This window comes from Aulonocara stuartgranti, assembly GCF_965226115.1.
Source record: "Aulonocara stuartgranti genome assembly, chromosome: 12".
Lineage (NCBI taxonomy): Eukaryota > Metazoa > Chordata > Actinopteri > Cichliformes > Cichlidae > Aulonocara > Aulonocara stuartgranti.
In genome coordinates, this window is record NC_138948.1 from 34,810,112 (window position 1) to 34,835,616 (window position 25,505).

Sequence of the window (25,505 nt, forward strand, 5' to 3'; positions counted from 1 at the left end):
CAACTTTTAGGAGGATAAAGAAAATTAAGACTCTTGTCAGATTTCAAAGCTAATTATGTGCCGGGCTCGGCCATACTTATAAACCATGTCACATGGCTACAGCAGTTGTCTGCATCTTGAGAGAAAAGCGTTCTTACTCTGCTCTAGTAACTGCCTAGCTTGATGAGTGTGCAGTCTATCTTCATCAAAGACAATTTCTTTTTTTAATAACAGCCAGACATGAATAAATCACCATTAGGCCTTTTTTTCCCCTCTGGAAGATAATAACCAGTTGCTGCTTCAGTTTGACTTGCCAGTGCATGATGGGCGATGAAAATGCTATTGGTTTGGTGGTCTGCATCCACACACACACACTAGCTCACATCCAGACCAATGAGAAAGAAGGCTGCTTTTATTGGTCCAACTGTACTTTAGCACTGAAATGACCGGTGTTTTATTCAGAGTGTCTGCCAGCAGGAAAAGAGGGCTGGGAGGCAGCCAAGAAAAAAGAAAAAAAAAAAAGCATGGCATTGTAGGGCAGGAGGTAGAATGTGGATCTAATTGAGCATGTATATGTGTTCTAACTCATACGCACGTTCAGGGTCCGGGCCAGTTCACTTTTGAATTGACCTGATTGAGCGCATAAACAGAACCAGCAGTTAATCTGCCAATGAAAGGTTATTCAGTGCTGTTTTGCAGCCTTAAATGAGAAATTTCCAAGATTAACTCCATTTGTCACCTGAGATTTACCGGTCTCTTTGCACAACCACACAGTTCTACAACACAAGTCCCATCTGTTTTTATTTTTTCCCAACGGACAATCAGGGGGGAAAAACCCCCACTTTTCTCTTCCTTTCCCATTATTCAACCAAGTAATTTTCCCGAATACTGAATTAAAAGAAAAATATTTACAACTGAACAAACTTTTTTCCTTTTTTGCCTGCAAATCAGCAATGTAGGAGAAGCTCCAGTGCTTCAACTTCAAACAGTCAGGTGGGGGATAACCATAAAGGGAAAGGAGTGTGTTAGCATTAGAAAGCATGGCAAACCTTTGGGTTAAAAGAGCACGTATGCACATAAATACAACTGACTTGCTGGGAGAAATGGAAAGAGGGATAGGGTAAAGGAACACTTCAGAAAAGGGAGTCAAAGACAGGAGAGGAGTTGAGGAAAAAGACAGACAAGGAAAGCGAGCAGGACAAAATTCTCTTTGTAAATTCTCAACTGGGTCTGGATCTGTTTACCACCACAGACCTACAACCTTCCACAAGTTCACCCTGAGCAATCTGCTTAATCTACATTCCCCTTCAAAGTGACTTCCAGAAAACAGGCAACCCCACCTCTCAGCAGGGTGGCAGGCCCTTAAAACTAGCCTCGTTCTTTCCCCGTCCTCGGCAGCAAAGCCCTTGATTAGTGTGATGTTTTACTGCGTGCGTTTTGTGTGTGTTACTCCTAACAAGTCTTGCGCTGTAATGCATAAAAGCGTGCGAGAGAGTTTGTGTGGCCAATTCCCTAGCAGTAAACAGGCTGGAGGGCAACGGGTCCTCCCTGATGAGGGATTAGACCAGGCTTTTTAATTACAGTTTCACAGTCACAGGAGTAAGAGCTCCACACAGCTCCTCACCACTGCTCTGGAAGCCTCCAGCTACAGCAGCTGACTGTAGCCACAAAGGCGTATATCTGAATCCCCCCGCAAAGATCTTGCAATACAACCCTATCTCTGAACGCCTTAAAATGTAGAAGCAAAAACTGAATTTTCAATCCCAGCATTATTCTGATGATGCTGTTTGGTCAAATCCAATACAACAATGAATTCAGGCTTTAGCAGAATAACGATACCGCCTGAAAAGGTTTCACAGCTCTGAGATCTTCAGCAAGGTAGCAAATGATTTTGTCCTGGTTTACATGTTAAACAAACACCAAATTTACTTTGATTTCAAGAAACCTAAAACAATTTCACTGATATTAAAATTCCCCAACCTTATAATTTAAAGCGTACAGTTTCAGGAAAATGTTTGTGAACACTTCACTGTGTTTCTTTATAAATATCACCTAAAACGTCATTAGATTTTCACAAAAGTCCTAAAATTAGATATAGATAAAAACTAGACTTGGACATTTATTTATTAAGGAAAATGGACTGCATTAGTCAAAACTCTTTAGAGAGAACGCATAATGAGTTGCTGTTTTTGTGCAGGACCCACAAATCTGATGTGTTTGTGCCATTATTTGCTTTCTCAGACGTTATTGTGAAGGTCCGACTTTGATTGATCCTTTTTCCAAACTCACTGATTCAAAGAGTCTGATTCTAATGTCGCCTCCATATTTACTGCTAAGGCCACAGACTGTCAAGCTTTTGCTTGCAGCTGTATATCAAAGTTATAAATTATAGACTTTCTTATAATTTATGATTCCACCAAGGAATACTGAGACACTACATAAAACAAAGACAGAGAAAAACTATGCAAAAGAGAGTATTGCTAGGGACAGATCAACCGAGGTGGAAGCAGCAAGCAGTGGCTTAAGTGAGAGGTTGCTTTTAGCTTGTGATGATGCAGAGTTGTGTTGCACGCTGCTGCTATAGCCTGTATGGGCACACAAATAATGGTGGCGTGATGGGAAAAGCTATACTGGTACAAAAGTCAACTCACCTTCACGTTAGCTGATATACCCTTACAGAAAAACAAAAGAACACAGTAAAGGACGAATCAACAAAGGAGCTTTTGAGGAGCACAAAACTGATAGAACATCAGGGGAATTTGCTCATAATAATAATAATAACAATAACAAATAAAAGAAAGAAAATGAAGAAAATAAAGCCATGAGAAGGAGATGAAACCACTTTGGGCTGTAGGATTATGGGATTTATAGTTCTTAAGAATGGAAGTCTGGGAGTGGAGATACGGTACCAAGCAGTAATCCATAAGCATAATTTGAGCAATACTGAAATGGATCAAAGGGACTTTGGGGAGTTTTGCTACTATGAGGTTATTGGGATCAATGTGCCAAAACAATGCCGCTGCTTTGAAGAGTCCTACTCGTGTGATAGTACGCAGAAAAAGTATGGCTTACCAGTGTTATGCACAGGTCATAGCTTTATTTTAAAAAACATTTTAAAGTTTCAAATTTTAACTGGATCACTCCTTTAATTTAATATATCTGTGGGGGACAAAAATGATTTGATCCCCTGCTGAATTTATAAGTTTGGTCACTTGCAAAGAAATGAACAGAAATTTGCTCCATTTAAATGCTAGAAATGCACCAGTTCAACAGCGTATCAAATAATTTGCCCCCCTGTATAACTGACCTTTCTATTTAATCATGTCGTCACTAGTTTTTTTTTTTTTTTTTAGGATCAGCATCAGCCACTGCCTATGCACTGTGACCATGCTGTGTGTGCAGCTTTGCGTCTTACCTTGGTTTCTGTGCGCCGTGTGGTTCCATCATCAGAGGTGACCACTGAGACGTGGGAGGTGGGGGTGCCGGGGTCTTCTTCAATGGTGACCGTCTCCTCCACCACCTCCTGCGGCTCTTGCATCATGGCCAGGGATGTGGCGTTACTGGGGCTCTGCTCCTGTGCAGAGAGAAGTAAAAAAGAGAATCTGAGAAAAACTGAACTGAAATAACCGACAGATTTAAAAAAAAATTAAATAAAAAAAGCTGTTAAGATAGAGTGGAGAAAAACAGAACAGCATCCAGGTAATCATCCATTAGACATACGACAAGATGAAACTTTAATTGGGCCACAGCAGCAACAAATGACATTAGAATCCAGCAGAGAGAAGCAGAGCATAAATAAGAACATTGCAAATGAAGTGTATTAAATATAATGCCACCTGCAATTTGCAATGCAACACTCGAACATCAAGTAGATGGAAAGTGTGAAGCGCATGGCGTGAATAATAATGTGTAGAAAATAACCGCTTTAAAATACACGGATATGAATAATAAGTGTTTACGATTTCCAAACACGATGCGGTATGAAAAAAAAGGGCTGCAGAAAATATTCATGAAAATAACTGAAATATGAAAATGTAACTGTATTGTATGGATATAATTAAAAATAACATACTGCCGTTTTCACAACGACAGTGACTCAGTGTGTCAAACGTATTCAGTCTGTCCCTGCTTGTGTATAGGTCATGGAAATGTACATACACTGTCAAAGATTTAAAAAAGCAGTTTAAAAACACAAATGCACAACTGGTTCACTCAAAAAAGGACGTAGCTGAATTTGAAATGTTCACGTTATTGTCACTGTAACAGCAGCAGATTTAGGATAGGGAACATCAGACATGCACTGATTCAGTAATTGAATTGGATAGTGGTTGGACAGTGACTCAGAAAGCTAGACTGGACATCGATGACAATAGGCCAATCGATTGGATTCGGTCTTGCTCTGTGTTTACTATACCACGTGTCAGCAGCAGCGCAGTGATTGTTAGAACAAAACCTAACATAGCACGGAGGAAGATAACAACAACTTGTCAGCAGATTGGAGGTATTCCACACGTCTTGCTTGTGGCAGGTAAGTTTGTGACTTAAACTGTGGCCAGGTGTCTTCATTTGACTGAAAAACTGTTGACAACTCTTTCCCTCTCTCCCAACTCTCTCTGTCACAGTGCTCTGCAAAAGCCTTGAGCCATTCCTTGGTTCTTTATATTTTGCTAGGAAAATGGATGAAACAATTTCTTCAAATGTGGAAAACTTAAATTGAAATACAGTAAAAAAGAAAAAGAAAAAGCAGAGTTAATACAGTTCTAACAGGTTTAAAATCAATATTTGGAGTGACCAGCTTTGCTCTTCAACACAGATTGAACTCTTTTAGACATGCTTTCTTATCATTTCTTTAAGTAGTCTTCAGGAATATTTCTCTAGGCTTCTTGTTTCTACCTTGAGCTCTGATCCCGGTCAAGATAATCTCACACTGCTTCATCAATGCTGAGGTCTGGGCTCTGAGGAGGCCAATGACGATTTAAAATCTGATGGTACTTTTCTACATTCATATTTCCATCACTTCTGACAGGATCCCCACAGCCACTCACAGAACTACAGCATGAAACCACGACAGAGCCTCTACCATGTTTTATTAATGGCTAAAGACACCACTGTTAAACCTCTCTCCTGATCTCCCCAATTCATAGTGACATTGATTTGAATCAGAAATTTCAAATTTGGATTTAACACTACAAAATACCTGATGCCACTAATTTTCAGTCTAGTTATTATATAATTTGATGTACCTCGGTCTTTACTTCCTGTTTCCCTTTAACTGAGTTTCAGATGAGGCTTCAGTGAACAGTAGATGGATCAGATGAAAAGGAGCTTTGCAAGGCATCATTACATCATTCATTGACAATAAAAGGGTTTAACAACAAGCAAATACATATCTACTTCAGGTTTTCTGTCAAAATACCTTATTCCACATATTAACTACAATATAGCTTTCCCATTACCTCCTGTATTTACTGAACTGATCCATTCTACACTCAGAAAAAGTGAATTCTCCATTTTATATATTTCCTGTACTTTTTCTTTCCATTCTGTCTTTACTGGGAGTTCTTTCATTAGCCATTTCCTGGTAACTGCTTTCTTACCAGCTCCCTGGGTAATTACTTCTACAATTTCACTCCAATATGGTTGAATAGCTGGGCAACCCCAGAAGATGTGAAAGTGATCAGCTACCAGTTCTCCACACTGTCTCCAACAACGTCCATGTTTACATTGGACCTTCTGCTTTCATTTTAGTTTCTGAGTAGTAAGAAAAATCGAATCATATTTTTCCAATGCAAATTCCCTCCCGTGACCTGAACTAGATCTATTCAGTTGTGTAATCTTAGATTTGTACGTATCAGTTATTAGGATGATTAGGCCAGTATTACTTTCATCCCTAGGTTCCATGTTACTGTTAAAATAGGATCTAACCCCCAATATCGGAAGTAGTCTTGCCTTTCCAATCATGTTTGCCCTTAAGTCTTTCAAAACTGTGCATTTCCCCTGCATCTGATGTCCAAACACCTCTGGCTGACCATCGTTTAAAGCGATTATCTTGCTGGGCTGGAGCAAATTCTTTATCATATGCTACCCACCGTAGCTGTTTCATCGGATTTCCTAATTTTAGTTATTCATATAACCAAACCAGATATTTAGGGGTGTTCTTGTCCCACAGTTTTCTTTCAGTTCTAAATGTGATTTTCTGTCTCCGATTATTGTTTGAAATGGTAAATCTATTTGAGTCATGTCCACCTTACTATTTTGCTTTGTAGGAAGGGTTGCACCAGTAGATTAAATATCTCAATTCTGCAGCTTTAAAATGACTTTGCAGGAAGCTGTAGTGTTGTGCATCTCACTCTGGGCTTCCATATGAATCCTGAGAGCATTCTGCTCCACATATTAAATAGTTTCATTGGTGTTTCAACCAGGACTGACCGAGTTGTTTATGTCAACTCTACTACCACTTGACTTGCATAACAAATTCCATCTATGTATACCTTCCTTATAATCAGTAAATCATTTATATCATAGATCTCAGATAATGTTTTGGGAACCTTATAACCCTTCTTCACTGTACATGTCTTCAGATTCATTCTTTTAGTTGTATTAGTAGAGTCAAGAGAGGGCTGCAGCAGTCTCTGCCATACATAAGGGTACCTCTGGTCTCTTCAGTAATCATGTTAAATATTTTCTTAATTAGCATTTGGTCTTTACGGGCGATCTTGGCTCAAGAGTTGGGCGTTCGCCTTGTAATCGGAAGGTTTCCGGTTCGAGCCCCGGCTTGGACAGTCTCGGTCGTTGTGTCCTTGGGCAAGACACTTCACCCGTTGCCTACTGGTGGTGGTCAGAGGGCCCGGTGGCGCCAGTGTCCGGCAGCCTCGCCTCTGTCAGTGCGCCCCAGGGTGGCTGTGGCTACAATGTAGCTTGCCATCACCAGTGTGTGAATGTGTGTGTGAATGGGTGGATGACTGGATATGTAAAGCGCTTTGGGGTCCTTAGGGACTAGTAAAGCGCTATATAAATACAGGCCATTTACCATTACCTAGTGGTCTGTAAACATGGCTTATGGTCAATGAGTCCAGTTACTAGGATATATAAGCCCCTCTTTGTCTAATTAGTTGAAAGGTTTTTTTTATTAGAGATTAATATTGCGACACCTCTTGCATGTCCTGGTTTGTATGATGAGTAATATGTATGTCTAAAAACCAGTTGTTTAACTGTTTAATGTTCCATATTATTTATACGCATCCCTTACCAGAATATTATGACTTCATTTTCCATTTTCATCTTGGTTGCAATTCTTTTCCTTTTGATTGGGCTTTGCAGGGCTTTAACATTTAATTTTACTATATTATATTCCTGGAATTATGTCATATTCCCCTAAGCAAACATGTATAGTATAAACTCCAAAAGTGAAGTTCTGAACAGGGAAGGGAATCCTCCAAATGAAGGGCCCCTCCTGGGAGCACAGAGATCCTCTCTGGTTCTGCGTGTGTGCTTCCCTACTCTCAAGTTGCGCCATATTATACTTAGATTAAACCACATTTATTATCAAAATGTCTTCCCAAGTGTGACCTAGTGATTTGGAGAGCGGCATTTCTGATTCTAAATTGTCCTGATAAACAGTTACTTGTGTCTCTACTCCGTAACTTTTCCATAAGTTGTTTACTCACGAATGGCCCTTAATTTTTGGCCTTTAATCCTCCTTTGTTGTTCCTCTGTTATATGTAATGGGGCTGTCAACATAGACCCGAAACCTTGCTGGGGCTCGTGTCTTGCACAGTTTACGCAGTGGAGCATATTCCCTTCTTTTTTGGATAACTTTGGGTAGCCATGGTCAAAAGAAAAATCTTGCAGCAGTCTTGTATCCCCAGGTCGATGTCTGAGAGCAAAAGTTTGGTCTTAATAAAGTTCTTCAAGGACTCAGTTGGGTTTCCACGTTATTGTCCTAACATAAGTTGTTTCTTCAGGACTGCGTCCCAAAGTCAGTTAACAGCGAACACCATTGTGGCATGTGCGTTATCTTTACTTCTTTCTCCATTTCTTTCCTTTTCTGTGGTCTTTACTATCTTTGCTCTTTATTTTCCCATAGGTCTTTAAATAAACGTGATGTTCTAGACAGGAAAAAAGGGGAAACGATAGACCTTTGCTGAGAGTTCACATAATATGCTGCTGTTCATTTTGCTGCCACTTCCCCTTTAGTCCTGTACACCATGCTGAGAAATAACAGCTCTTTGGGAATCACCTTGTTGGTACAAAAATATAATTTTATTCCTGTCTAACTGTGTTATCTTTGGCATTTTCGTAGATTCAACTATGATCAAATGATCTGTTTTTGCAACAGGCTGCTAGTAACAAAGTGCCTAAAGACACAATTTGGTGTTCTTTGCCAAGTTGTCTGTTATGCGTAGACACAATACTGAGTCATCGCTTGAGTTAGGCAGAATGATGATGCTTGAATGATTCACTGATCAGTGTTAATTGGCTTGACAAACAAAACAAATCCTCTGAAAACGGTCAGGTACAAGAACAAGAACAAGACTGAAAATTAGTGAAAAAAGCAGCCAAAGGAAAACGTTAAAAACCTTCAGAAAGCCTGAGGAAATATTGGTCAAGACCACTCTGAAAACTTTAATAAAAGTCTGGCTCCATGGAGCAGAATATAAAAAAAGACAGGCAGCTCAAAAACCATATGCTTATGATACCATGCACCAGCTATAGTGCACTGGTTGTAAGAACAAGAGTTAACAAAGCGTGGAGGTTTAATAACTTAGCATTGATATTAGGATAACAACACTGCAATGCAGGATAGGCAACAAGCTCCTCACCTCTTGATACTTAAAGTTAAAGCTTCTTTCAAGGCAAGAAAAATCAGAAGGACCATTTTTATTCATATTTCATTGAAAGGCCGTGGATTTCAAAAAGAAAAAAAAACATGTCTATAGGCTACAGGTGACAGTGAATATGGGGTTCCGCATAACCCACCTGACCTTGTTCAAAGAAACAAGGTCAGGTGCTGCATTTCCTGCTGATGGAAAATGATACAAAGTCAACGGTCGGAGGTGCAACGCCCTGTCATGGCCCGCTGCTGCGCTGGAGTGTGACAAAATTACAGCTCTCAGGGTGGAGAGGGAAAGGGAGGCATTTGAAGCAATCACTGATAACCAAAACAGCACGGAGCCAAGAGAGGGAGAGGAAATCGAAAGTAATAGAGAGGGCGGAGAGGGAAAGGCTTGCAGTTGGACGGTGTAGTGGGAGAAAGAGTGTTTCTTATGTCGGAGGAAAAAGGAAGTCTGCTTGTACTGGTCATAAGGACTTTGTTCAGGGTGTTAGAAATGCCACAATAATGTGTGCACTTCCTGTTCTCTTTGACCCTGATGAAATGTATTTACAAATTCTGTAAAAAATAAATAAATAAATACATTAAAAAAAATGCAAATATTTCCATTCAGAAAATATTTCTTACTTTTTTTGAACCCCTCAGTCTTTCTCTTAAAGACAAATTTAAATAATCTCCAACAGTGACATCCTTCCAAGTTCTTGTAATCTATTTGCAAATTCATTCACATGCTGTAATGATGACTATTTCTGTCTGCCCAATTACACAAAGCTCACAGGAGTAATGAAGCGAAGGCCAACAGGCGAGCAAGAGGAAAAGTTTTTGTGTTATTCCCTGTTGTCTTTTGTTGAAAGACTAAGTGACACTTTGTGGAGGAATACAGCTTGTTTTCTTCACATCTTTGAAGACACTAATAAGCAAACACTCCATTGATTGGACAAGTTCTCTCAGGCTTCAAAGCCCCACACGCCCTTCATCGATCTGCTCCTCCCTCTTGCTGATCAGTCAAAAAGTTTGCACTTTTTACGTCTAGGATCCTCTCCCCTAATTCTGCAACCCTCCAGCCTCCAGGTCCCTGATGGGAAAAAAGACCTGGGCTCTCAGTCTCGGTACGCATCACCTCCTTCAGCAGCTCACTAAAAATAAAAACTGCTTCCTTCATTTACCTGCCCCACTCTATTCAGTAACTTAGAGTCAATTAGCACTCTGAACTGAGCAGAGTTAGATCATTACACTTGGAAAATGGTTCCCAAGCCCCATTATTGGGGTTAATGACTGGGAAGGCTATCAGCTGCATAGAAAGAGACACATTTATTTACACAAAATCATTGTGAGCTGAAGAAAAGACATTTTTTTAAACAACTGACCTCAGGCTATAAAGTTCAGCTTTGCTGGGAACAGTGTTCTAATGGCATTCTGAAAAAGGTCAGTACTGATTAGTTGCATCCTTGTTCTGTTTAATTATATATGCAAATTACCCTCCTGACTCAGTGCCCAGCGCTAAAAACAGAATGGAAAATAAGTTATTTGAAGACTCTCCAAGTGTGTACACAACTCATTTAAAATATGCAATGTCTTCCAGTAGTAATAAAATAAAGCTTTGTTTGCAGAACTGCATCATTTGCTGAAGATTCAAGGTCCAGTGGAACGTGCACAGCCTTTTGTGGATCCTGTGCCAGTCACTGGCTTCCACTTCTGATAAAAGATATCTGTCCTTAGGGATCCTTAGGGGCTTGCTGACAAACTGGCTTCTTGATCCAAGCTTAATGCAAGGTTGCTCGCTCACTTCTCCCGCACTCAGCATGCAATAAATTAAAACGTGGCGTCGAACTCGACATTACTGCCCCTAAATAAATTATTAAAAGCTGTCTGGCCACAGTCAGGCTTTCTGAGGGCCCCGGGGAAAGGTGAGGCTGATTCCAAGTCAAGGAGCCTCAGGAAAGCATACCCTTCAGTAGGGGTGGGCGATAGAAACGATATACGATAGAAACGATATAAATTCGGCCAACGATAGAGATTTTGACTATACCGCTCTATCGCGATAGCGCATGTTGATGATGTCATCAAGCTGCACCTGTTTTGGTCGAAAGCATCGCAGCGGCTACAACCATTATCATCTGCAAATTATGCCGGGCGACAGTCATAGCAAAGAGATGAAGCAGTTTTGAAATATGGGGAAAGCCAAAAACTGCGCTTCCTCCACTTCCGTAACATTGATTCATTAATGTTGAATTCTCTCGCAGCTGTTCCAGTCCCATGTTGTTGCAGTATATTAATAACTAACCTCGTATTGTGGATGAATAATCTCAGTTGTTCTCCTGACTGAAGTTTGCCCCGTGTATCCTGCTATGCGACTGCATTTGTCCCTGACCACCAGAATCACTCACGTTAACTTTTATCGAGTGGAAAAAAAGTTGGCGTTCATCCTCCAGCTTCACTGTGCTAATGTTATGCTAACATAGCTGTGTCGCTAGCATTCATGTAGCACAACATTATATACCAGGTAGTCCAACTTCAGTAACCCTGCAAACGTCACTGCTGTTTAGTCTTCATTATGTTGGAAGTGGTAGCAGAGCTGTACGTTTGAATTAGTTACAAAAATCTCTCAGTCAGAACATGGTATGTCATGTTTAGGTGTAAACTAGCGAGCTAACTTCCTGTTAACTTCTAACTCAGTTAAATGTAATAACTTCTGTTTTCATGGATGCATGGATGTTAAACTTAATTGTTACACCTGATAAAGCAGCAACGCTGATGATTTTATTAAAGATGAAAGAATTTAGACCGTTTTTAAATCTTAGTGTTCGTTTGACTTTGGGACCTGGGACCAGAATTCATACATAAGGCACACTCTAGGCCTGGAGCCTGGGGCTCGCTCGGGCCACTCCGGAGGTGGGGTGCCCCCGGCCTCTCGGCCTGGGGCTCGGTCACTCAGGCACAGCTGGCTGCCGGCGGAGCCCACGGGCGCGTCACTGCAACTCCCCCTGGCTTCTGCTCCGCGGCTGCTGAGTGAGCCCTCATCTGGGACTCTCCTCAGCTCTTTCTGGGACAGTGGCGCAGCTGCCCCTCTGTTGGTCTTCCTTGGTCTCTTGTGTTCTGGGGGCCTCTGGATGTCTGGAGTTTTGATCTCCTCCATACCTGCTTCATGCCCTGGAGGACGGGGCTGTGGCCCCCCCCACACCCTCTAGCAGATCATTACATGAAGGAACCTTTTTAAAAAAAAAAAAAAACAAGCGCGCCCATGCTCACAGGTGTACACATGGGTGATCACACCCACAAACTACACCCTTTTTGGCTCCTACCTCAAAGCACACTGTGTTCTGTTGATCTTATGTGCTGCACAATAATGTTTAATATTTAGTATTTACTGTCATATTCCCATATATCATTGTGATGTTGTTTATTCTATTACTCTTGTTCTCTTCTGCTTGTTTTCTTTTTTCTTTCTCAGCAGGTGATCCAGGTGATTGATATATGCATTTTTTTTATTTCTTTTTCTTTTTTTTTCTGCTCATTCTGTTGGTTTTTGTTTTTTGCCCTTCTCCCCCGTCCCTCTTCTCAGCTGTTTCTCTTTCCCTCTTTCTTTCTCCCCTTCTTTCCCCCAGTCAAGTCTGTCCCGTATTCAGTAAGTGAAAATAAAATAAACAATAAAAGGTGAATCAAATGGACCATTACGGCAAGGCTGGGATGGTCAATTTGGTAAAGTAAATCCGTTGGGCATCTTTCTTTGCCTTTAGACAACAATTCTGATGGCAAAAGAGCCAAACGGGACAGGCAAGAAACAAAACCAAAAAAAACCCCAAAAAAACCTTCTGTTTTCATGGATGCATGGATGTTAAACTTAATTGTTACACCTGGTAAAGCAGCAACGCTGATGATTTTATTAAAGATGAAAGAATTTAGACCGTTTTTAAATCTTAGTGTTCGTTTGACTTTGGGACCTGGGACCAGAATTCATACATAAGGCACACTCTAGATTTTTGAGAAAATTAAAGGATTTTAAGTGCGCCTTATAGTGTGGAAAATACGTTATACAGAAGAAAAGAATATATCGCGATATATATCGTTAACGCACATGTTTCAAATTATATCGCGATATGGATTTCAGGCCATATCGCCCAGCCCTACCCTTCAGCCAAGGAAGGGTGAAGTAGAGCACAGTTAAGCTAATGGTTGACTGGCGAGAGGGGAATGATAAAGTGTCAGAGGGTTATGAGGAAAAACGTGATAAGGAAGGAGGAAGACGTTTGAGGTTGTGTACTGGGTGAGTAGAACGTCCGACGTTAAACAGGAGAGCTACTAAATCGAATGATCCCAAAATGCAGCATGAGAAGTAACAAAGGAAGACGACACTTTAAGCTTCAATAAAAGTCCCTGGAGCAGGGTATCATTATGAAAACGTTCCCACTAGTACAACTACGCTGGTGTGTATGTGTGTGTCTCAGCAAGAGTCAAACCTGAAAAATAAAGATAAAGAAATTAAGAGTGCCTCATAGAGAAAACAAAACACACCCTTTCATAAACCCAGCAAAGCCTGTCTGTTAAGGACTGGATTTAGCCAGAGAAGTACAGCACGCCCTGGAGTTCCTGTGCCCAAGAAAAGAAGGCAAAAAAATAAAGGTGTTTTGTCTTCTTGCCTAAAATATAGCCTTGCCAAAAGCTCGAACCTCCTCTGATGAGGAGAAAAGAGCTTGCAAGAGATTTGCTAGTTAAGTCACTTCTGTTCAGCCGATGGTAGCAGAGAAGCTGAAGCATCAAACGGACAGGGATTCGGCGCACAAGAGGGCCCAAGGATTTGTACAACCTGCACTTTACTCAGTCCAGCGTGGCTGAGGACTTGGTGAATAATGAAACCTCATCTTTCCAAGCAGTACAGAGACCAAAAAGACTATAACACCGGCTAACTCCATCAGAAGTGCTTAGAGTGTGCTTCTACTGTAATGTACATTTTAGATTATCTTTAGCTAAATAAAAATGTTTGACATTTTTTACACATTAAACCTTTATGTAGATCGGGCAGAGAACAAACCTTAAGGTCTCCATATCTCGACAATGTCCACAAAAAAATCAATGCTCCAAAAAAGTAAAATAAAATAACCAAGAGCCCTTGAGCAGCCTCTGAAGAATATTTCTTTACAATAGATTACACAGGGACACACAACACCTAAAAAGCAACTAATCTAAACCATAATGGATTGCTGTGCTAAAAAAGGAAAGAAAAGGAGAAGTAGGAATGCTAAGGCGGGAGATTAAGCGATACAACGGTGTCAATTAGCAGCAGCCTGCTATCTGCCATCAATCCGCACCCATTCATCATCTGTGTTCAATAAGCTGCTCAGTGCTGTCTAAGGACGGAGAGATAGAGTAAAATGAGGGAGTGAACCAAGATAAGAGGCTCTCCTTCAATCAGGACAGAATCACAACAAGGAAACTTCACCTGGATTTAGTCTTTTCTGAAGACGTTGCTCAAGGTGTGCAGTGAAAGTTGTGCATTCAGTTTATTGATGTCATATTGATGATACTCAGCCATCACTTTACTTCACACACTGTTTCCCCCCCTTTGACCACGCTGCAAGGACAGCAACTACGCGTGTCCTCCAAACAGACTAGGAAACACTACAAGAACAAGTACTCGTCCTTTGTGTACACAGCTGCCAGCATGTGCATCCTAAAGCAAGCATAATCCAGCACAATGCTAGCTCTAGTCTGTGATGCCTGAGAGCTGATGAGATTCCTGCTGCTGCTGCCACCTCTGCTGTACACTCCCAGCACTTCCCAGCCCCGCCACGAGCTCCACCTCCACCCCATCATACACTTGTAGATCTAAGCTTCCCTTGATCTGCCCTCCTTATCTCCAATTTCCCAAACTTTGCTTTGAGTTGAGCTTGGTGCTTTCTTGTGAGAACTGCAGAGGTCTGAACCTTGACGTTGCAAATCAACACAGTTCATATTAACATATTCATCTTACATGAAAGAGTCCAAAGCTGCAACTTAACTATTTACATCGGGAACTATTTGATCAAAGAATGATTACAGATCTACAGAAGTGTCTGCAATTTGCTTCAATTCTGCTGGTTTGAAATACACCGGTAAAAAAACAAAAATACTGTAGTGATCAGGGTTGCTATCTGGATTGCAAACATCAGATTTCAAGTGTTAAATATATTTAAGTGTTACCAGTTAAATATAATTAGCTTGTAAAATGAATCTAATGTCAAAAGAGACAATTACTGCAAGGTATATATGAGGTATACACACTTCCCACTCACTCCCCCACTAAAGCAGAAATTAGATGTGCATGTCTTAATCTAAACACTGTGGGAGGGAGGCTGTGGATCTTTCCCTCTAAGACAACAAAACCTGTCAGGTCGCCACCTGGCCATGCATGCGGGTGTGATCAGAGTCACCTTCCTGATGCACAAACACACACACACACACACAAGTGCAAGACATGCACAGTTTTAGCCTGACCCCTGCAGAGTGACTAACAGGATTTCATTCCAGAGACACGCCAGCAATCATTACATGGCTCTTACACAATTAATCCTTTACCAAAGATCGCCTGTTTAACCTTGGGTCTGCCAATTTCCCATCAACCCCTTCTGTTTCCACCACCTGCCCTCACTGCAGTTCTTCAAGTCAAAACACTCAAATGGTAAAAGTTCAAACGAGAGGGAGGGAGGAAGAAGGAGCATGAGAGACGCGAGTGCACTGGGGTGAAAAAGCAAATGTGGTTGTGTGATCCAAACATCCAACCAAAAGAAGGCTTGTTTGTGGGATGAAGCGGAGGCAGAAGGGAAGTCAAGTAAAGGAAGGGGAACTGGACAAGCTGACAATGTGTGGTAAAGGCCCAAAACAGCATGATAAAAAGTGTAAAAAAAAAAAACCCAAAACAACAACAGAATAAAAGGGGCATTCAGTCACATCCAAGGACGGCTCAGCCAAGCCTCATCTCAGTTACAGCCAGGGCACAGGTCCAAGCTCTCTGGAATAACTGAGAAGTCTATCTGACCTGGCGCTGCAAGGATCCGTGTGTGCATTTGTGAAAGATGTAAAACTGCTTTGATGGCAGCAAATTCATCAGTGGTCTAAAATGTGGCAAAGATGTAAGCTTGGGGGTCCCTTGCTGTTTTGTCCCTTAAAAGAAAGAGCTTAGATATCATGTTTATGAAGTGATTTCACAACCTCTAAGATGAGAAGGGAAAAAAACACTAACAAGGCAATTTCAGTTTAGCTTATGTGTTTGCTTCCATCCCAAGTGACAAAATGAAATATATCACAGGTCTATTTCAGCTGAATGTCTAAAACAGCTGTTACATGAAGTGCTCCAAATTCAAAACACTTTATGGTTATGATGGTTTTAAAAGCACCTTAGCACAAAGAAAATGCCAAAATGCAGCTACTAGCAAACTAGCACTCATGGTGTTTGTGGCATAACATTTATACCTAAAGTTACATCACAATATGATTACATATCACCATACCTATCGTGATATCGGCCAGTTGCGGTTATCATGATCATGCTGTAGTAGGCATTCAGGAACTGACCCCCAGATTTGTATTTTGTTTCCTTTTTTTATTTTATTTTGTCAACTTCAATGGCAAGCGTCTCATTTTATCCCCCCTCCCTTCCTCTGTACTCCCAGAATCAAACCTTCCTCCACCGCGGATCTACCGGAATTACGCAAATAGCCTGTGTGGATTCAAAACCTTGGCGCCGCAAGGTGACTAACTAAAGAGAGAGCATCAAACTCCTAATGATGCAGCTGGGAATGATGGGCCCTTAATCTCTCCTCCTCTGGTGACTGATCCTGAGCCAAATCTGGGCTTCTCTTCCTCTCTCATCTCTTTCACGCTTGGTCTCCTGGTTTCAGACGCTTCCATTATTTCCCACCCCAGACCTGCTTTTCTCCCTCTTCCCAGAAGTCCCCCCCCCCCCACTTCCCCCTCCTGCACCACCCTCCGCCGATGTGCCCTTTTGTTCCTTCGTACCAGCGCCTAGAAACGGGACAAACCTTATCCAAGCCGCTTGACAGACTCGAGGCTCGATTGCTTCCCGACAGGGCATCGCGACCATATTTTCCCACTGGATATTAAGTGACAGATGGAAACCCCAGTTCAACCCCTGGCAACATTTGACACCAGCTTAATCTCTGGAAAGGCAGATATTCCCATCCAAATTGGCCAGGAGATGTTTGGAAAACTCGGATAATTTCTTACATATGCCATCAATTACATGCCGTAACACACAAACACACTTGCGCACACACGGAATCACATACCACATGTGTTTTCCTCGTCATTCATAGCCTGGAGTCAGATTAGGAATCCAACATCCAGAAAGTCAATCTCAACATGGAATTCATGGCAGGCCTCAGCAAATCGAAAATAAATAAATTGTGCAGATTTTAGGTCAGTAGCCAAGGAGACAAGGGGAAGGAGGATAATAAACAAAAAGGAAAAGGAGGAGAAACCACTTGGAGCCTATAGGACAAACCAAAACGATGAGCTTCGGAGAGGGTTCGGCAATCATAGCTGTGGTTTGATTATTTGGACAGCGGGTGTGACCATGAGAGACGGGGCAGAGAGGAGGAACCGAGCGCTGCAGAAGCAGATTAGAGGTAGTCTGCCGCATTCGGCGGGTGGTGGGGCAGGGGTGGGTTTGCTGTGATGGTGTAACTCTGGAATCCCAGAGGGGGGCTTGTTTGCAGCGCCCCTCCCCTCAGCCTCTGGATCACTGTCAGCATGAGTCTGTCACAGAGGGCTGGCGACTAGAATGGGGGGGTGATGCAGTGCGCGGCGGAGGCTCCGAGACGAGCGCTGCCAGAAGCTCAGTTCATGTGAGGTCTACTGGAGATTTAGGGAGCTGGACAGGGGACATATGCTCCACATCCGGTCAGGCTACCAGTGCAAAGCGTACTAACAACCCCCCGCCCCCGGACAACTTTTCTCTAAAAACTGTCTTCATGTGCAACCGCAGGTTTTCCAAACCAACACAAATCCCCCTCCCCATGCCCCCCTTTTTTCCTCCATCGCTGACTTTCTCTTGGTTTCTCTTGTGCAGAAACAACTCTGCCCAGGGCTGTTGCAATGGAAGACTACAGGCTTAGCAGGATTCTCTAACTGTTTTAGGAAAAATACTCAGTGTCTGGTGGGACTTTAGTTGTGGGGTGTGGAAAGTGGATTAGAAAATAGACCCTTCAAACCTGTTTGGCAAACTTGTGCTTCATCTTCAAACTGTATAAATATCTGCACTGGCCCTAGAGAAGTAACACAAGATTTAAACTCTTCTGCTCTCACTCCTATGCCTTCTCTAGTTGTGGCACTTTGAAGCAAATGAAACTACTCCTCATCTTGGCAGGAAAACCCCATCACTTTCTGAAGGAGCCCCGTACCCCAAAGGCACCTCTCACTGGAACCTCTCTCCGAAAAAGCCTTTGTCGTACGCATAGATAACACCTCGCGGAGCTAACACAGTCTATCACAATAACTGCGACTGCTTTTCAAATATGCACTCGGTCAAATGTGATTAAGTCCCCTCTGGGGATGTTTTTATGGCCTTGCGCCAACCTACGGGTAAAAAGAATTGGGCTTATTTTGTGGGCAACGGCGTCAGAGAGCTAGAGGACAAGCCGCAAGAACAGGCTGATGGAGAAATCCCCGCCAATTTACTGCTAACCTTCAACGGGTCAAGTGATAAGGTGAAGCAAAATGTATGTGTTTGTTACAAAGGAGCCATTGTGCTGCTGGATAAATCTGTCAGGAGACTTGAGCTAATCTAGTAACTTTACTATTTTTTCTCACAGTCAACACAAATACTGTGTGTTGTGTTGTCTATTGTAGTCACACATGTGTGCATAAGGGCTGGATGATCTGGCATCTGATGTTTATTGTGTGTGACCTGGTTGTAATAACCTATTCTGAATGCTTGCAACTGCATTTTAGAGTCATTTTTGGCTGAGCTGAAGCCTCTCCTCTTTCTGGCGCACACGTGCACACAGCAGATAAAAAGATATAACATTTGTATGATTTTAAAGGCACATAAAACTTACCAATTTACTGTTGTTGTTTTTTTGGGGTTTTTTAAACCCGCAGTAAATGTGGGAACATTTTTTTGCTTTTGATGACTTAATTCAAGTGTCAGTCTACATCAAGCTAACAGCCATTATTATAATGTTAATGTTAGCGGGAAGAACTTCCCTCTGGCAAAATAAAGATGGAGAGCCGAACGTTGGGTCCACACAAACAGAGTCACCTCGGAGTCAGAAGAGGTTTGAGAGCCAGAGCTCACGGTTAAACACAAGCCCACATCAGAAATGTGCGGGTCAACCAGAGTACACAGACAAGATGCCCTCCCTATCACTCCAAAGCAAAGACAGAGCTTCCTCTCATCCCACAGTGTGGGATGTGGAAAAACTCTGAGTTGGAGTTTACGCGAAGAGCATTTTTCATGACAAGGGTGATAACAGCGGTAAACACAAGTGAGACAAACGGGGGAGGGGGAACAGAATCTGTATTGGTTTGCTATTGATGACAGCGTGTTGCCGTTAGGGTGTTGAATCAGAAATTAATGGCAATAAAAGAGCAATAGCTCATTTACAAGCGAGTGGATACAAGACTACCTGATTTCCTGAGACTATTGACTATGGGTGAAAAATGCAGAGAGAAAACAGAGCAGGCGTCTGCTTTGTGAGCATGTGAGTATATACGTGAACGTGTGTGTGTGTGTGTGTGTGTGTGTGAGGCTGAGAGAGTAAAAGACTCTTTTAAGCTCACTTTCAAAGCTGCGAGCAGATCATGAATATTTAAAATGAGAGCAGAGAGGATATCTGAAATACAGTTTTGGTAGCGAGCCTTTTTTTTGCATGCTAAATTAGCAGAGAGTAAATTTTCAACAAGAGGCCACGGTACAAATATAAATAGTGTCTTTGAAGATGTGGCTATTCACTAAGAAGTGTGGTTTTTATCGCAAACATTTGTTGGATGAATTCAAAATTTGGGGAAAACTTGCGTTTTCAGTGGCAAGGAAAGCGCCCTGGAGAATGTATATATTATGAATGCAGATTAAAGCCTCTTGGCTGGATCTGAATGGGAGAGGTGTTTGATGCACTGCTGCGAAGGAAGCAGGGAGTGGGCAGAGCTGAAGTTTTGTTTTGTTTTTTTAAGAGGGGGGGCGGTTTCTCTTTAATTTAACGGGTGTGGTCCCTCTTCAGAGGCTGCATATGTAGCTGCTTGCGTTCAGACACAGGTCACTTTTACGTTAACGTCCCCCCCGCGACTTCATTCAAACAAACCCACACTAGGGCATATCTTCCTTCCGCTGAAGTGTTAGCACTCCTCCAATTTTATTTCTGTATCATGTACTATTCATGCTGTGTTGTCTTGCTCTGCAGGTGGCAGGGAGGAAGAGGAGGATGCAGATGAAATATGGATTATCTCCTCTCAGTGTCTAGCTAAGCCCCACTCTGCTGGCACCACAGCTTTTTCAATGTAGCTCCCCTCCCACTCAGCCAGCCAGCTGCAGGTCTAGCATCTGGCTACTAACCCCCCGCTTGCCTTTAATCAACCGAAAAGTCACACAAACGTCTCTATCCATCTCCCACCCGTGATGAAACGCCCCCCTCTTCTCTGTATTGGCTGCTGTTTGGCGCTTTCTGTGAAAAGGAAATGCTGACTTCTGAAGATTTAGGTATCCAGTAAACAGGATCTTGACCTAAAATAGCTGGTAGCTAGAAGAGGAGTGATGACAGCCTACAGGCTGCACATGCTGTGACACGGAAGGTCAGGGCAGTTTGCATGACAGATATCATCAAAACCCTGCTGAAGACACGACTCCCTAAAGGAAGGAAGTTTCAGCCCAACACTTCAAACTCCTCGGAGGCATCAGGCTGAGCTGCGCATAATCCTGAACCACACAACTATACAGAGACACTCACGTAGCCGCTGTATATGGTGAGAATGACAAAACATGTTTTTGTTCTTTCAGGAGAATACCACAGTTTGATGGCCGACAGGTTAATAAGATTTAATAATTATTGTTAATAAGACAATAAGTCTGCATAACCCATAGACTATAACTGTGCTGTCACCCATTGGATACTTGGGCTTCGCAATTCGACCTTTTATTGTGTTGGCCCTGTCACACATATTTTTTGGAACTATAAGTAACCATATCTGGACCAGTGGTGACTTTTCTCATTGTGAGTCTTCATATCATCCAAATGGATGAAATCACATCTAGAGACCAAACTGTCACCATGAAGTTGGGAATCTTAACATGGCAGTCTATGGGTCACTCTTGGCCACTAGAACTGCTGCTTGAGGCACTTCCCTTAATCTATTTTTTTTTGTTTTCCAGACTGTTTGATGAACAAAAGTACCATTACCTAGTCAAGAAAGCTGTTTTTTTTTTTTAAATCTATTTATTCCATCATTGTAAGAGGTGAAGAGGAGCTGGGGTTTGGTTGATTGCACTTAATGAGATGGGACTTGACTGTGAGAAGTCAAAGAAATCATATTTACTTCAATGTTTCGCTTACTGACCTCCTCAGCATTCATTTGTTAAAAACATTCAGAGAGGACTTGAACTCTCAAGTCATTTTTATTACTTTATTTTGGGGGTTGGCTATGAAAGAAAATTAAGAAATTACCTGCACCTGGAATTACCACTTAAGCAAACACGTTTAACTGACATACAGCTTAATAGAAGTAGGAACCTGTGTTAGAGCTCACTGATACAAATGAGGAGTTTTTGTGTTGCAATCATTCAAGATTTTCTGTTCTGGCCAACCTACAGAAGTGTCATGACCACTATAATAAGAGAAACACACGATTATAACTCACACTTACACAAACTCCTTTGTGGCTGATTTTGAGTGGGTACTCATTTAATCATATCCCTGGGAACCCCCAGGAACCTCCTCAAAACCCCCCTGGGGATGTCCAGGTTTCACTTTTCTTCAGATCTACACCACAGCTATATTAACCCAGGGGAACGTAGGTAATCTAAAAGCAATTACGCAGCCATAAGAACAACAGCCATCGTCGGACACTTCAGTGAATGGTGCTTCAGGCTAGTCCGTGACCTGAAGAAGAGACTGCAACAACAAGCTTAGATCCCCTGTGCCTTCCTGTCTACCACTCTGATTATCAGGAACACTGAGAGATTTGTGTGTTTGTCAGACAGAGGATGTCCGGTGCACGCCAGCCATCTGATTAACACAATTCTCATGCCGTGCCACTATTCCAAATCAGTTTATCCTAATCACCCTCTCATAATTGCCCAAAATATTGGTACTTTTCTGGTCAGGATACAGGATACAGTTGTTACTCACTCTGATGACTCCATCTAAACTAAAAAAGCCACTGTTCATCAAAGCCAAACACCAAATGTTAGTGTTCAAACAAATAAAAATATTCATAATAATTGGGTCTGGATTTAGACTCGTTCAGGTCATAGGATGAGTAAGGAGAGTTCAGTGTGTGCATGTGTGCGCTGATCCACAGGGATATCCCTGACAACCATGTCAGCTCCCCTGTAAGAAAGCCAACTTTAATGAGCATCCTCCCCAGACTTTCATTGCAGCTGGGGCAGAGGTTTACTGAGGCCGCTCCATCTGGGAAGTTACCTCTACTGTTACCTTTGCACCAGCTGGCAGGACCTGCGTTATGTGTGTGCGTGGGTGCAAATGCCTTGGGTGAGACGAGGCCCCTTTTCTCTAGCCCACACAGTGAGAGCAGAGTCCACTCAAGGGGAGTGGGCCTCTGTCTGAAGGCTTAAAATAGAGAAGAGGGTGTGAGATGACTGCAGCCAGACCAACAGTGTGGAGAGCCTTTTGTCAGGAATGGGAGTGGGAGGGGGTGCGGCATTCAACAGCTCTCACTGCTGTGCATTGAGTTCTACAGCGTGTGAACCCAAAAATAACTCACTACAGTGTTGGATCCAGATCCAGAACCATGTACTGCACAGACTCAGGCGTGCAAGTCCTTTATAGCTACGGAGAGACAGGCTGGAAATTGTTCCCAGACGGAATTTACAAATTTAAAATGCTTGACTCGCCGAATGAAGACAGACATTTGTTGATTTTACTTAAGCTGGACCTATTATGGTTTTCCTTTGTGTCTGTCAGATATACACTGTTGCAATGGTGGATGTTCATGTAAGCCTCACGGTAAGGCTAAAGCCTGAGCTTTTTATTATAAATGCTTGGTTTCTGACAGGTTTTTAAACTCTCAGCTCTGTGTGATGTCAAAGAGAGAGGACAATCTTAATATGGTCATCTCAGGATCACAGAAACCCCACCCAACTACTGACCAGGGTTTCTGTTTATAGAGGGCAGCCAATCAGAAGAAGGGCGTGACAGTGGATTTTTAAACAGTTTATTACTAACAGAGGATGAATTATAAGAAGAAAAGAGATTATTTTAATCAAAGCTATTCTCCTAAAATGTCCAAGAATTAAAATGTGGAGCTGGGAATGAACATTATAAGTTACCTTTAGAGTGTGCTAGCAGCTCTTTATATCAGGGTGAGCCAGCTTTGACAGCATATTTTTAGAGACCGAGACTCCTCAAGCTGCTGAGTAAAATCAGGCCACAGAGGAATCATTTGCCGAGTAAGAGATCATTTTTATGATTATTATAATAATCATAAAACTCTCTAGCTGTGGTCACAGAGGAAGACTGACTGGCCAATATCTCATGTTTAATGAAAGTCTCGTTGTATCGGCTAACATGCTGATCTTGTCTAACACTGGATATTTCTGTCAGCAGTGGCCAAACAGTAAGGCAATCTTGTCTCCTCTCAAACACACACAGCTGTGCACACAAGCACAACACAAACACACACACACACCACTGCCATGGTACTTTTATTTGAGCATTTTAAAAAAGAAAAAAAAAGAAAAAAAGAATTTACTGGACAGTGACAGCCTTTTCCAATAATCCTCCATGAGAAAGAGCTGTAAGAAAAAGCAGGCACACAATCGAAAGCAAATCTTTCTCTGGGAAAATGCAATATAACCACGGGGCTTTTTTGTCAGCTTTACACTGCCAGAAAAGACGCAGATATGCAAGTTTTCTCAAAAGGTCCTAGTCAGCTTTTCACACAGGATTGCAGAGGTTACAAAAGCACTGCGTAGGAACTGACTTGGAGGGTTGGACCGACACCAACAGCATTAACCACAATACATGCTAACATCCTGTGCTTTTGTGCCCTATAGCATTGTCCTCTTCCTTCATGCCTCAGCAGGAATGTGAGCATTTATACACAAAGAAGGTCTGTGGCAAACTGCAAACTGTTAAGGAAACATATTGAAGCGACAGGAATGCGTGAATACAAACTGTGCACGAAGAAACTGTGCGTGCATTTACAGTCAATACAAGTGGGGAGGGGCTGAAGCCGATGCCACCAGGGTGAGAGGCGGGGCACACCCTGGTCAGGTCGCCAGCCTGTTGCAGTCCCAACACAGAGAAACAGACAAACGTTCAAACTCCCGTTCACACCAATCTCTATCGTTTGGTCTTGATTTTGATTGGATGTAATGGAACCCAGTGGTCTAATGGCTTTTGTCAGAACACTGGGAAAAATTTAATTCGGTTATAACATCATTTACACAAAGGGACAACATAACAAGACATTACCGAAAAAACAAAAAATAACTGTCTACAGCACAACATCTTCACTGTTACTAAGCAAAGAGAATTGTTGAACATTTCAAGGCCCTTGGAAACTTCTTCTACTGAAAATTCTTTGCACGCTTCCTTAAAATGAGTTCACTGACCGAGTTTGGGTTTGATCGATCAAAGCACTGAAGACCTCTTCTTCTGCCTGACGGCTTTTGTCGCTGGCTTTGATTGTCTGTGACAGACAAACACTTTGGAATTCAAAAAAAATCAACATGACAGCTTTTGAAGGTTGAAAACGCTAAATGCATAAAATGCACATGACTGCTTGTTAAAATAACAAAGCGTCCTTCCAAAATCAGTGTGCCAACCTTTTACGGCGCACTTCTACAGGCTGCTAAAGACTCCAATGGCAGACGAACAAAGAAGATGGAAATGAAAATTGTGCTTTTTCTGAGCAACAGGAAAGTAATTTTCCCGGGATACTAAATATTTTCTGCCCCTCACCTTATTAGTTTGCTCAATTTATGAGATATCAAGCAACTTTCTAAATAGCTTACAGCCACAGAAGAACGTTGTTCAGCATTAATGAGCATTTGCTCAACACCCGAATTCTCTGTTGCTCGCTTCAGCCATGCAGGTAGTTTAATGAAAATAAATTAACGTTCGAGAGCTGGTTCGGAGCATGGAGAGAAAACCCATCCTGACTTCAAAAGGGACTCACACCATCTCTGAGAGTGAGAGATCCCCAGACTTCACTGCAATTACTCCGAGCATCTGCGCATATCGCGGGCTGCAGCAACCTGAGCGCTGCGGAGCATCGCAGTGAGCCCAGTCCCTCTGCCATGGGACTTTCAGCAAATAAATAAGATACGTAAGAATTGTTTCACTTCTAATTCGGACTGCAGCTGCACCCTCATTTCATTAGAATGAAATTCTGACTGAGACAAAGAGGAACAGGACAAGGCCATGAGTACTGCGTGCCAGAGCAGTTAGATAGATAGCAGGCAGGCACCATCCAATAACAAAATGAATCCTCCATCTTATTTTCTGTCCCTGGAAGCATTGGG

General features: G+C 42.2%; 1 protein-coding gene across 8 annotated transcripts in view; it reads right to left on the reverse strand.

Moving 5' to 3' along the window:
• The window catches only part of arvcfb (ARVCF delta catenin family member b), a 255,424-nt gene that overhangs the window by 88,884 nt on the left and 141,035 nt on the right, over positions 1-25,505 (reverse strand). For 7 of the 8 annotated variants that reach the window (XM_082555957.1, XM_082555958.1, XM_082555956.1 and 4 more), the window contains 2 exons: positions 3,395-3,553; positions 2,631-2,651 (listed from right to left, as the gene is read on the reverse strand). In XM_082555957.1, coding sequence (XP_082412083.1) covers positions 2,631-2,651; positions 3,395-3,520 — 147 coding nt within the window. In that variant the 5' untranslated portion in view covers positions 3,521-3,553. The remainder of the gene's footprint in view (positions 1-2,630; positions 2,652-3,394; positions 3,554-25,505) is intronic. The other variant, XM_082555955.1, reaches the window with a different exon arrangement.